Raw genomic sequence first — 12,250 nt, forward strand, 5'->3', positions numbered from 1 at the left:
ACAGGTTGGTGATATGCCTTTTATAGATTAGGCTTCTGTCCAGGGTCGCTCCAAGGTATTTTGGGTGAGGCTCATGTTCTACCATTTTCCCACAGAAAGAAAGGTTGAGGTGTTCGATTTGCCTCTGCATTGTTCAGATGAAATACTGTGGACACAGTTTTTGTTGAATTTGGCTTGAAGTACTCTTTCAGGATGTTCAGATCTGTGTTTGTTCAAGGTTGATTCCAGGCTGGCAAAGGAGATAAATTGATGTAGGATCTCTAGGTCATCAGCATGCATATACTTGCTTGAGCTGGTATGTGGTAAGTCGTACATGTAGATGTTAAAAAGTAAAGGGGATAACACAGAGGCCTGTGGGAGACCATTGTGAAGGAATCTGGGCCTGCTCTTTTTTCTGCCAATATGTACTCAGATCTTTCTGTTGGAGAGAATGGATTCAAAAAGCTGGAAAGTTTTTTGCACTTTATAATATTTCCTAGCTTAAGGAAGAGACCCCTGATCCAGACTGTGTCATAAGCTGATGTCAGGTCAATGAAAGTGGCTTCAGATTTAAGTTTTTTCTGGAAGCCTGCTTCAATCTGTGTTGTCAGGGCCAGGACCTGGTCACAGCAACTTCTTCCCGGCCTGCAGCTAGCTTGTTCAATCGGGAGTGCTCTTTCAATGAGTGGTGAAATTCTTTTAAGGAGAATTTTTCAAAGAGCTTAAAGGTGGAGCAAAGCAAGGAGATAGGTCATAGATTTTTCACATCATTTGGATCGTTCCCTGATTTGGGCATGGCAATTATTTTGGCTTCCTGCCACAGATTTGGTAGTTTTCCAGTCATTATAATTTCTGAGAAAAGGGCGGCCAGCCATGATTGGCCTTGTTGACTGAGATGTTTTAGAAACTCTGGGAGGATGCCATCCACTCCTGCAGCCTTGCCATTCTTGGTGAGTTTTAAGGCTACCTCTTCCCGAGATATTGTGTGTACAAGTCCAGGAAGTTTCGGGCCTGTCTTCAGGATTGCTCTGATGGAAGATTGCAGTCATTTTCCTGATAGAGCTGGGACGTATCTTGGAAGTTTTCAATAAATGATTAGCCATTTGATCAGGAGTTATTTCTGTTGTTTTGTGTGTTGTTGGTTCTGCTCCACCTAATTTTCTCAGAAGTGACCAGCTTTTCCAGCTAGGTGTGCTGAAATGGTTCATGGATGGTTGAGATCCATCTTTCCTTTCTGTTTTTATCCAGCATTGCTATGACCTCCTTAGCAACAGTTGGGTCTTCAGTCTCTTCATATTTGGCTAAACGTTTCTCTACTCCAACATGGGATGTATTGTTTTCTGTAGCCTCTAGGAATAGAGACTTTGGCTGCAGTTTTGATTAGTTTAACAAATCTTGGATAGCATTTAGGAGTGGGTGGAATTGCTAATGGCACAGGAAGGCTGTCTCAACCCCCCCCCTCCTATCCTAGTAAAAATAAGATTTAGAAAAACTGTTACTTCATGCTAACAGGTCACTCAGCCTAATAGGAAATGAGAGATGAGAAAGTTTTTGGTAATGAAATTTAAGGGTATGACAGATGTTGCAGCATATGAGATCAGTTGTGTTGTTAACAAAATTTGCAAATTTGTTGCAAGAAGTACCATTCCAGAAATTGAGCCTGAAATTTATCAAGCATTTATAGGCTTAATTGCTTAAGCAGCAGAAATAGGTAATCAATTAGAGTGTGTATATGTGCATGTGGTATATAATTTCATTCCTCACTCTCAGATGCAGGATATTTTTGCTTTGCACAACACTGAATATTGCCATTCTAAGAGAAGATTATATTCAAATACCCTTTAAATATCAATACTTTTGATTGGATTGTAGAATATTTTTCCTGTTTATAAAACTAATTCTATTTTTAAAATATTATAGGAAGTTGTTGGGGATAGTCTTGTAAATGGAAGTCTTCCAGTTGAAAATGGAGATATTAACTTTTCAGGCTTGGATGGTGCATGTGCAGCACCCAGACTAGAAGGAATGGAACTAGATTGTTTAATTAGCAGAGTCTTAGATTTACTACCTGATCTGGGGACTGGCTTTGTGGAGGTAAGTAACTGAGATTCATAATTACCAGGAAATAAAATTCTCATTATATTGTGAATTTACTTAAGAATTTAATCCTAAATTTACATTTAGAAGTACCATCTAAATCTGTGAATCAAAGTATTACATTTAATTGTTTATCACATAATATGTAAAACACGATGGTGTTTAATCCGATATCTTTAAAAAAAACCACTAATTTGCACACGTAAATCATTCAATTTTAACTTAATACTTTTATATTTTCCACTTTCATTTGTGTTTGCTGAAATGATCTGCTTTCATTAATCACATCATGTACCCCAATATGTCAGTATTGAGAACAGTCACTTGATTATTCAAGATCTACAAAAATTTCTGAAAGTTTGAAACTAATACATGAACTAACTAATTTGACTACTGCATTGGTCACAGAGAGAAGAATATAATTGCTATCTTTCCATCTCTATTCCAAAGCCTATTTACTTGTCCTTCCATCCATATCAATGACACTGTGCTAGAGTGGTACTTGTGGCCAGATTGGCCAGCATTTCTGCTTTTCATCCTAGAGGCTGTAGCTTGATTTAATTCTTCTGTGGAATGGATGTTTGTAATTGTCTTCAGATGGTAGATGCTTTAATTTCATCATTCACTATGGAATGCAGCTGTACTTATCGAAGGCTCTGAAATGACTTGAGTTAATTATAATGGCAAAACCGATAGAGCTGAGGAAACAATATACTGTACCATAAAAAAGAAGGCATTGTCTGCTTTCCTCATTTTCTTCCCCTTGTGTATAGTATGGTGTGACCTTTTCAGTCCCATATTGTCCTTTCTCTTCATTATTCTAAATCACGGTATCCAGCATTCTTATCACATTTGCCATAGTAGTTTCTGATGTAAAATCTATTTGCCACATGCACTCAAATATCAACCTTTTTTTGTGAAAAAGAGGTGTTATTTTCATTTAGATGAATAACAAAGATGATAATTGTTGCAGTAAAAATTAAATTATATTCATAATTTAATAATATAATTTAATTCCATAATAAAAAATTTTATTATATATTATATATTGCAAATGGATATTTGCAACACTGAAGTACCAATTCACCATACACTCTTAGCATTTTCACCACATGCAGCTAGTAGCAATGGTTTTGGACACCTGTTTTTTCAGTTCCTGCTTCATTTTTCTCTCCCCTCCCTTCCAAAAATTGGATAAATAGTCATTAAACCAATAAAAATATCTTATTGATTTTTATGAGCAGGATATAGGAGAGAAGGGTTTTTTTATCCCACACATCAGAGGGGGTACAAGAAGCTATAGCACATTAGTGCCATGATTGAGGTGTAGATAAAGATTCATCATCATCATCATCAAATTCCTGCTATGTACCCACAAGGGGTGTACAGGATATGATAGTGCTACGTGAAAAAAAAATTACATCATTATTAATTTCCTATCTACAATTTTCCTCCAAATCAGTCTGTTACTTGTCAAGACTCCAACATTATCAGATCTTATATTTCTATCGTCTAAGGCACTTTGTACCATATCAATCCACCTATATCTTGGTCTTCCTGTGGGTTGTTTTGCTGCCAACCTGGCAGAGAACACTTGTTTTGCTAATCTTTCCTCACCCATTCTGTTTAAGTGACCATACCACCTGAGATTAGCTCTGTTAACGCATTCCTGGATGCTGACAATGTCAAGTTCTTTCCTAATATCCTCTTTTTTAATATGATATTGCAATTGATGCCATCTGTTCACGCCTATAATCTTTTTCAGGACTCTCATATCTGTGGTCTCTAGTCTTTGGTCAAGTGTTTTACTTCTGACCCAGCTCTCAGATCCATAAGTTAAAACTGGTTTGAACACTTTCTTGTATACAGCTAATTTAGTGTTCCGACTAATTTCTCTCTTATTCCATATGAATTTATTCAATTGACTTCCCACCATACCAGCTTTGCTTATTCTGTTGTCTATTTCTATATTTAATTTACCATCTTCAGTAAAAATCGTGCCTAAATAGCTGAAATGTTTTACTTGTTCCACAGGTTCTCCATTCAGAACACAGTTGACATTTTCAATGATTCTGCCTATTTTCATTGTCTTTGTCTTTTTATTGCTGACCTTCATACCATATCTATTACAACAGCTATTCAATTTAGTCAGAGAATCTTGCAGACTTGTAGTGAATTTATTTAGAAGTATAACATCATCCGCATAAAGCAAAGAGCTGACATTAGCATCTCCAAGTTTGATATCATGTTTAATACCACTTTCCTTCATAATGTGATCCATATAGATAATGAATAACAGAGGGGATAATGTACATCCTTGTCTCACACCAGATTTAACATTAAACCATCTTCCTGTACTTCCTTCAATTCTAACTGCTGACTTACAACTCAAATAAAGACTAAGTATTGCTTGATATAATGCCCCATTGACACCATCTGTAGTGTATTGAATAGCTTCTCTCTCTTGGCACCTTGTCATATACCTTTTTCAAATCGACAAAACTTAAATACAGATCTTTGTTATGTTCCCATGCTTTCTCGACTATTTGTCATAAAGTGAAGATCTGATCCTGACAGCCTCTATTTGGCCTGAATCCAGCTTGTTCTTCACCAAGCTTTTCTTCCACAATTCTTCTCAACCGTTTCTCAAGTATACTTGCATAGATCTTGCTAGGAACACTTAGTAGGGAAATACCTCTGTAATTCTCACATGCAGTTTTATTTCCCTTTTTATATATGTGTACCATGAGAGCTCTACTCCAATCATTGGGAATTCGTCCCTCTGTTCAGGCCTTCTGAACTATGCAGTGCAGCCACTGTAAGACTCTCACACCACCATACTTCAGCATTTCTGGTCGAATATTATATACTCCTGCTGCCTTTCCACATTTCAAGCCTTTGCTGGCTTTTTCTACTTCAAGTATGGATGTGTATTCCTGACTGCATGCCTGGTCAGTGTTTTTTACCACTGTGCTGTCATCACTTCTTGTTTCATTTAGCAGTTTTTCAAAGTAATTACTCCATACTTCAAGGATATCTTTTTCTCCTGTTTTCATGTCACCTTTATTATCTCTAACTCCTTTTACAGCACACTTTCCTCCATTCCTAAGCTTCTTCAACAACCTCCAGAATATTTTGCCACCTTCTTGATATTTATTTTCTATATTCTTTCCAAAGTCCTCCCATGACTTTTGTTTAGCTAGTTTTACACAGTGTTTAGCATTCTTGCATTTGTCTCGATATTCTCTAAGAGCACAAGCTGACTTATTTGACAGGAACTTTTGATATGCTTTCTTCTTTTCCTTCACTGCCTCTTTAAATTCCTGTGTCCACCAGGGAGTTCTGATTTTTTTATCCTTACAGACAACCTCACCACATGCCTCTCTGGCAGAATCAATCAATGTTTTCTTCAGAGTTTGCCACTGAATCTCCAAGGTTTGATTCCTGTTCTCAAACTCTTTCATTTTTTCTTCAATAATCTTTGTGTATTTTAGTCTACAGTTCACATCTGAGAGCTGCTCGACTTTTATTTGCTTTAAAACCTTCTTACATGTTATTCTTTTCAATATGAAATTCAATTTTATCCTGCTCAAGACTAAATAGTGATCACTTCCAATTTCAAATCCTCTATACACTCTGGTCTCCTGCACCAGGGAGAAAACATCAGTATCAACAATAACATAGTCAATGAGACTTTTCTTATTCCTAGCCTCTTCTCTCCATGTGAATTTCTGCACATTTTTATGTTGGAACATGGTGTTAGTAATAACCTGTCCATGTCCTGAGCAGAAATCCAACAGATATTTGCCATTATTATTAGCTTTGCTCTTTTCTCCAAATTTTCCCAAAATATTTTTGTATGTCTCACAATCATTTCCTACTCTGCTATTTAGATCCCCATCAAGGAGCAACTTTTCATTTTTCATTGTGTCAGTGGCTTTTTCCAAAGCCTCAAAAAATTCCTCCACTTCTACCTTAGTAGAACCTTCTGTGGGACCATAGGCACAAATAAGTCTCATTGTCCAGTTTCCCATAATCGTATTTGCCCACATTACTCTACTTGAGACTGACTGCCATTCAAGAAGATTAGCCTCGTATTTTGTTTTGAATACTATGGCTACTCCTTGTTTTCCTTGATTGTCATTGCCTGAATATAACATTTTGTATTTATTGCTCAGAAAGATCGCACCAGTTTTGGTCTTTTTTGTTTCAGTCACCCCTATTATGTTGATCTGGTACTTATCTAATTCCTCAGCTAGCTCCATTTCTTTGCCATTCAGGCTTCTTACATTGATAGTACCGATTTTTAACTCTGGTGATGTTGAGTTGGGGTTTGTTTTCAGATTTGTTCCAGGCTGACTTTTCGCTGTTCGCCCTGGTTCCCTGGCGAAAACAACAGTAGCCTTGTTCCTTGGCGACGCCCCAGCTGGCATGAAATTTTGTCATGTTGTACCATCAATTTTTATTTTGGTTTAACCAATAAGAATACAATTTGGTCGGCTAAATCCCAAATTACCAGCCCATCCTTGTTCGTTCAGTATCCAAGAAGATATCCAACAGGGTGCACCACGAGAAGGTGATGATTGGACATTAGGCCAGAAGCCCTGGTCGGTTCTCCGCATTCCTTTAAAGGCTATGTGGAGGTCTCCTCTCAGTTATACAGCTTTGACCCTTAATCACCCCAGATAAAGATTGAAAAAGAAGAAATCTATAGACATTTTTCTTAAAGAGCTGGAGGTTGAAATTGTTGGGAAACACATTATACGGAAGGCTGTTCCAAAGGAACAGCCTGTTGTAAATGAAGAAGAGGAAAAGCAGCTTCAAATGTGTTTAATTGTACTGCAAGGGATGTTGGCAGTTGTGACTCATGTTAAAATAGCCTTATTGGAAAGTTGTTGAATAATGGATGCCACTTCAGTGAAACAGTACCTGTGAAAGTATCTGAAAAGATAACTGCAGAGGAGGTTCTGCAAGCAATCATTTATTATTTGAATTGTTCTTTTCTGAACAGTATCAAACATTTAAGAAAGGATATCAGGTGGATTTATCCACATGCTTTAGCCTGTCCATGGCATTAAAATGTGATATAGGTTTTCAGTCTTTTGTGTGGCATTAATGTGCATCAAAAACCCTCATAAAAGTCATGGTATTTTCAGGTTGTTTGGTAGGTTGGTTGATTAGGAGTTCATTAGCACAAGGACAGCAAAGGTCATTCTGCACCAAACCAAAGGTTACAGCTGTACTGAAGATAGGATTTTCAGGAAGGAGATGACAATGTGGATATAATTAAAATAATTTAATTACTGTTCTCTATATTTTGCTGAAATTAAATTGTAATCTTCAGGAAACCATATACAAATAAAGGTGGTGCATGCAGGCACTATGCAAGTAAGAGACAGAAGTGAAGAAAGAAAGGCATAAAATCCTAACTTGTACATCCTAGTGATTCTTTGGTTATTGGGTTGATGGTCTGAAGATATGTGTTTCCCATGGTTGAGGCAGTTTTATAAATTGAAATTTATTGAGATGACGTTTTTTTAAGGTCAGATAGATCAAGAAATAGTCTTGCATGTTTGTATTTGCTTCTGTGAAGTAAAGCGGCTGGAAAATTCTGTTGCAGGTATCTAAGGCATTATCTGCAAGTTATGAGTGGGCAGGACTTGCAGAGTATACCTCAGTCTTTCTCTGAGTCTTTTTCCTGTCATGTTTTCATTAAGCACTTCTTTTGCTAATCTTTCATCTTCAATTCTATATAAATGACATAGCACCTTAGGTGAGCCCTGTTTACTCATTCTTGAATATTAACAATGTCAAGTTCTTTTTCGGTAACTTTATAATAAATGTGGTTCTGCACTGATACCATTTCTTTACTACTCTAATTGTCCACACAATTCTTATCTTAGTATCCAATCTTTCACCAACTATTTGGTTTCTAACCAAACTCTCAGATTCCTAAATTAAATTGGTTTAAACAATGTCTTTTATGCTACTAATTTGGTGTTTTGGCTGATTTCTCTCTTTTGTTCCATATACATTGATTTGGGTAATTTTTAATCTTACCTTATTTATTCTATGATCAAAGTCCATATTTAACTTCTCATATTCAATAAAAATCGAATGTGATTTTTTTTTTTTTGAGTAAGTAAATCTGTTCTATAGGTTTATTACTCAGAATTGCATATAAATTTTAGTTTTCTTACCTGTTTTCATATTTTTATTCATTTTTATTGTTGAATATTTAATTATTCGACCATTCAGTTGTGAGAAGGTATTAAAGAATTGCTGGTACAAACAAATAAGAACAACGAGAAAGTAAAACTTCTGAGTGTTGCCAAGGTATGATAGAGGCAAAGAGCTGTTTTTGCAGATGTGTGGTGCAGGTTGTGCAGGAGCAATGATGTAAAGTTTGTGGACTTAATGGTTTGCCTTTAAATGAATTCACAATTAGTTGTCTTGAAAAAGTATTGTTCGGTGAGATTTTGGATGTGCAGAGTCAAGGAAACTAGAATACTTATCAGGGATGCAGGCCAGCATAGGTCCAGGTGACATAGATTAAGTGGAAGAGTGATCGCGTGATGTTAATTGTAACTTCCCAGTCTCTTTAATGTTAATGAGATAATCTACATAAGATGTAAGGGGATTGTGGAATGAGGGGGGGGGGTGATATTGCACTTTATGTATACTAATGCCAGAAGTATTCAGAATAAGGGTGGGGAATTTTTGACATTGATTAACTTGGTTCAACTTGGCCAAAAGTTATAGGCATTAGTGAGACTTGGTTGATCGAGCACATTGTCATAGAGATTGAATGCAGGGGGTATAGTATTTTCACAGAAGACAGCTGAAGAGTTGGTGTTTTTTTGCTAATGATAACAGAAGAATTGAAACAGAAAAGTAGAAGTATATCAGGACAGGGATGCTTAGGGCAATTCATTTGAGACTACCTGTTGTGAGATAGAGGATAGCAAGATGAAATATTTAGTTGGTTGCTGCTGTAGGCCAGGGGAGTAAGGTATAAGGAAAAATGTAGGCAGGATGCATTGACAAGTTAGTAGGTCAAGTAATTATTATGACTGACTTCCACGATGGAGATATAGATTAGAAAGAGGAAGAGACACAGAAAGGGAAGGAACTGGAATTTTTATTGCTGCTAAAAGATAATTACTTGAGACAACATGCAGTGGAGAGAACACAGAGTTCAAGAGGCTGGATCTGGTCATAGCATCAGAGAGTAATAACCAATGTAGCCACACTCTCTCTGCTTGGGGAATGCAGTCATAGTCTTGACGTCTGATATTGCCAAACATACAGGACAGGCCACTTATTTTAAGTAATAATTGGTAAATTATTTTATTTTAAGTTTTTTAGTAATAATTGGTAAATTTGCTTGAATCTTATGTAGTATTATTTACTTTTCTTATCTTAATGTGTCTGTGTGATTTTTGTGTGTTTTCTGTGTTATTTCAATTAGTAATTTGATATATACGATTATTAGTGTGCACATGGCATACATAAGAAGGAATACAATTGCTTCCAGATCGCCATCTTTGTCCAAAAATTTTAATATAAAGGATTTTATTCAGTGTTTGTGAAATGTATGCTTTAAGGAGAGCGGTTGGAGTCTGGTTAGACAATGATAGTGGAGTGAATGTGTACAGAAAGTGTATGGAATGTGAGGATTCAAAGTGTGTTTCAAGTCGTGAGAGTGATATCATTGTTGAAAGTGAGAATGTAGTGATATTTGCAAGGTAGTACCTCGTGAATAGTGATATTTGCAAGGTAGTACCAGATAGCTGTGAGAGTGGCGTTGAAAGTGAGAATGAAGGTAAAAATACAGAACTAATGAATGAATTAACAGATAATAAAAATGATGAGACAGATGCAATGAGTGAGATCGCATGGTTACGCGGAGCAATACATAGGGCAAATTGGCAGCTGGAGCGTTGGCAAAAATGTTTACCGAGTGTACCAACTAATAAACGGCAAAAGTATGATAAGAAAAATAAGAGTATGATAGTGAGTGTAAACAAAATGAAAGAGCGAGTATTGTATGGAGATTCTTTAGTAAGAGGTGTGATAGATGAGAGTTTGACAAAATCGTACCAACCTAGTGCGAACATTAAGGATGTAAGCGAGTCAATTAGAATGCAAAAGCAGAGGGTGAAAGACTTGATAATAGTAGTAGTAGCAGGAACGAATAATTTGAAAGGAGACAAAATGGCTATGAGAGAGGATTTGAAGGAATTACTTGAGGTAGCAAAAGAGAAGAGTGAGAGTTAGGATGGTGAGCCTGTTGCTGCGGTATGACAGTAAAGAGTATAGAAGGAGGGCCAAAATTGCTAATGACTTTATGCATGGATTATGCAGGAGGAGTGGTGTGGAATTTGTGGATGTCTGGGGTGAGTTCGATGGGCAAAAGGATTTATATAAGATGGATGGTTTACATTTGAATGGATTTGGTGTACGGAGACTTGAAAAGGTGTTGTTGAATGTAGTGGAAGTGAATGTGCAGAATCAAGGAAACTAGAGTTATTAAGGGGGGGGATAGATATGCAGATTTTAGGGAGACAGCTGAGTATGTGAATGTGTGTAATATGCCCAAGCAAGTAGGAAAGACCACGAATCAGAATGGGATAGTTAGTATAAGGCATCAAAATAGGGATGGGACAAATCAGCTTCTGCAATTCACGTATACTAATGCAGAATATTAGGAACAAGAAGGAAGAATTTTTGGCCTCGGTTGGCACTTCCAGGCCACAGGTTATTGGCATTAGTGAAACATGACTGACAGAAGATGATATAGCTAGTGGGATTGAATGTGAGGGGGTATGGTGTGTTCAGGAGTGACAGGGAGAATAAAATGGGTGAAGAGTGTTATTGATGATAGCTGATGAGTTGCAGCCAAGGAGAATAGAAGTGGAACTGTAGGATAGAGAAAGGAGCACATTTGAGGCTATTTGGTGTGAGATTGAGACTAGCAGAGAACAAAATATACAGTTCTTTCTTTTAAGGTTACACGGTGATCAGCATTCATATTTATGAATTTAGAGACACAAAACACATGTGTTTTATGTCCCTAAATAACACCGAAGTGTTACAACTGAAATTTGAGCTATCCAGTTACGTTAATCCGGAAATTTGGAATATTCTAGACAGGACCACAGACGACTCGGCCAAGCACCTATTACTCAAAAACAAAGAACAATTAATAACAAAGTTTCAAGCATTAAAACTACAGGAAAGCATTTATGACGCCATAACGGAAGGAGCAGCTAATCACCCACAAACGCAGTTAGGAGCAACCATCCACCATCTGACCACTGTCTGGTTATCAACCACTCAGATTACAACCTCACGTAAGGTGAACTCTCGCTACTGGAGAAAGGTTTAAATTGCGCAATTGCTCCGAGGTCAGTAAATAAACTAGATATAATATATCATATCGAGAGAGGTTTAAGATCCCTCCCCGCCAATTTAGCTGACAAAATATGGATGGAAACTGCCTGTTCACTAAATTCAACCAAAAAATTAAGCAACAACCTAAACAAAGCGGATAAACTGGCCCTCAAATCCCTAAAAAATAACCGTGACATTATTATCACAAAAGCAGATAAAGGGAACACCACTGTTGTTTTAAATCGGACAACCTACATTGAAAAAATGAACCATTTGGTATCGACCACAACACCTACCAAATGGTAAATTACAACGCAACGTAACAAAAAGAAAACTACTGAACTACTTAAATCAGTTAACAGGTGGCCGGAAGAAACAATTAAAAAATTAATACCGCAGTATGCCCGCACACCCAGAATTTATGGCCTGCCAAAAGTACACAAAATAGACACGCCATTACGTCCAATTGTGGAAGGAATTGACAGTCCGAATTACTACTTAGCCAAAAAATTAACGGCCACACTCAAGGAATTGGTTGGTCATTCCCCTTCCTACATAAAAAATACACGACAATTCATAAACAAAATCAAAAATATTACACTCAATGACCAAGATCTATTAGTCAGCTTTGACATAACTTCCCTTTTCACCATTGTTCCAATCAATGATACTATCCTACTCTTACAGAACATATTTCCACACAACATCACGGCCCTCTTTGCCCACGTACTCCGCTCTGGATATTTCATGTGGCAAACCACTCCTCCCCCCCCCAATA

At 37.0% G+C, this 12,250-nt stretch overlaps 1 protein-coding gene across 1 annotated transcript in view; it reads left to right on the plus strand.

Moving 5' to 3' along the window:
* Positions 1-12,250, plus strand: part of LOC150105492 (activating signal cointegrator 1 complex subunit 2-like) — a 277,206-nt gene that overhangs the window by 175,303 nt on the left and 89,653 nt on the right. The window contains exon 15 of the mRNA XM_090393972.1: positions 1,900-2,073. Coding sequence (XP_090250098.1) covers positions 1,900-2,073 — 174 coding nt within the window. The remainder of the gene's footprint in view (positions 1-1,899; positions 2,074-12,250) is intronic.

This window comes from Typopeltis vanoorti, chromosome 6, assembly GCF_054136105.1.
Source record: "Typopeltis vanoorti isolate ZY-2024b chromosome 6, IOZ_Tvanoo_1.0, whole genome shotgun sequence".
In the NCBI taxonomy this organism is placed as follows: Eukaryota; Metazoa; Arthropoda; class Arachnida; order Uropygi; family Thelyphonidae; genus Typopeltis; species Typopeltis vanoorti.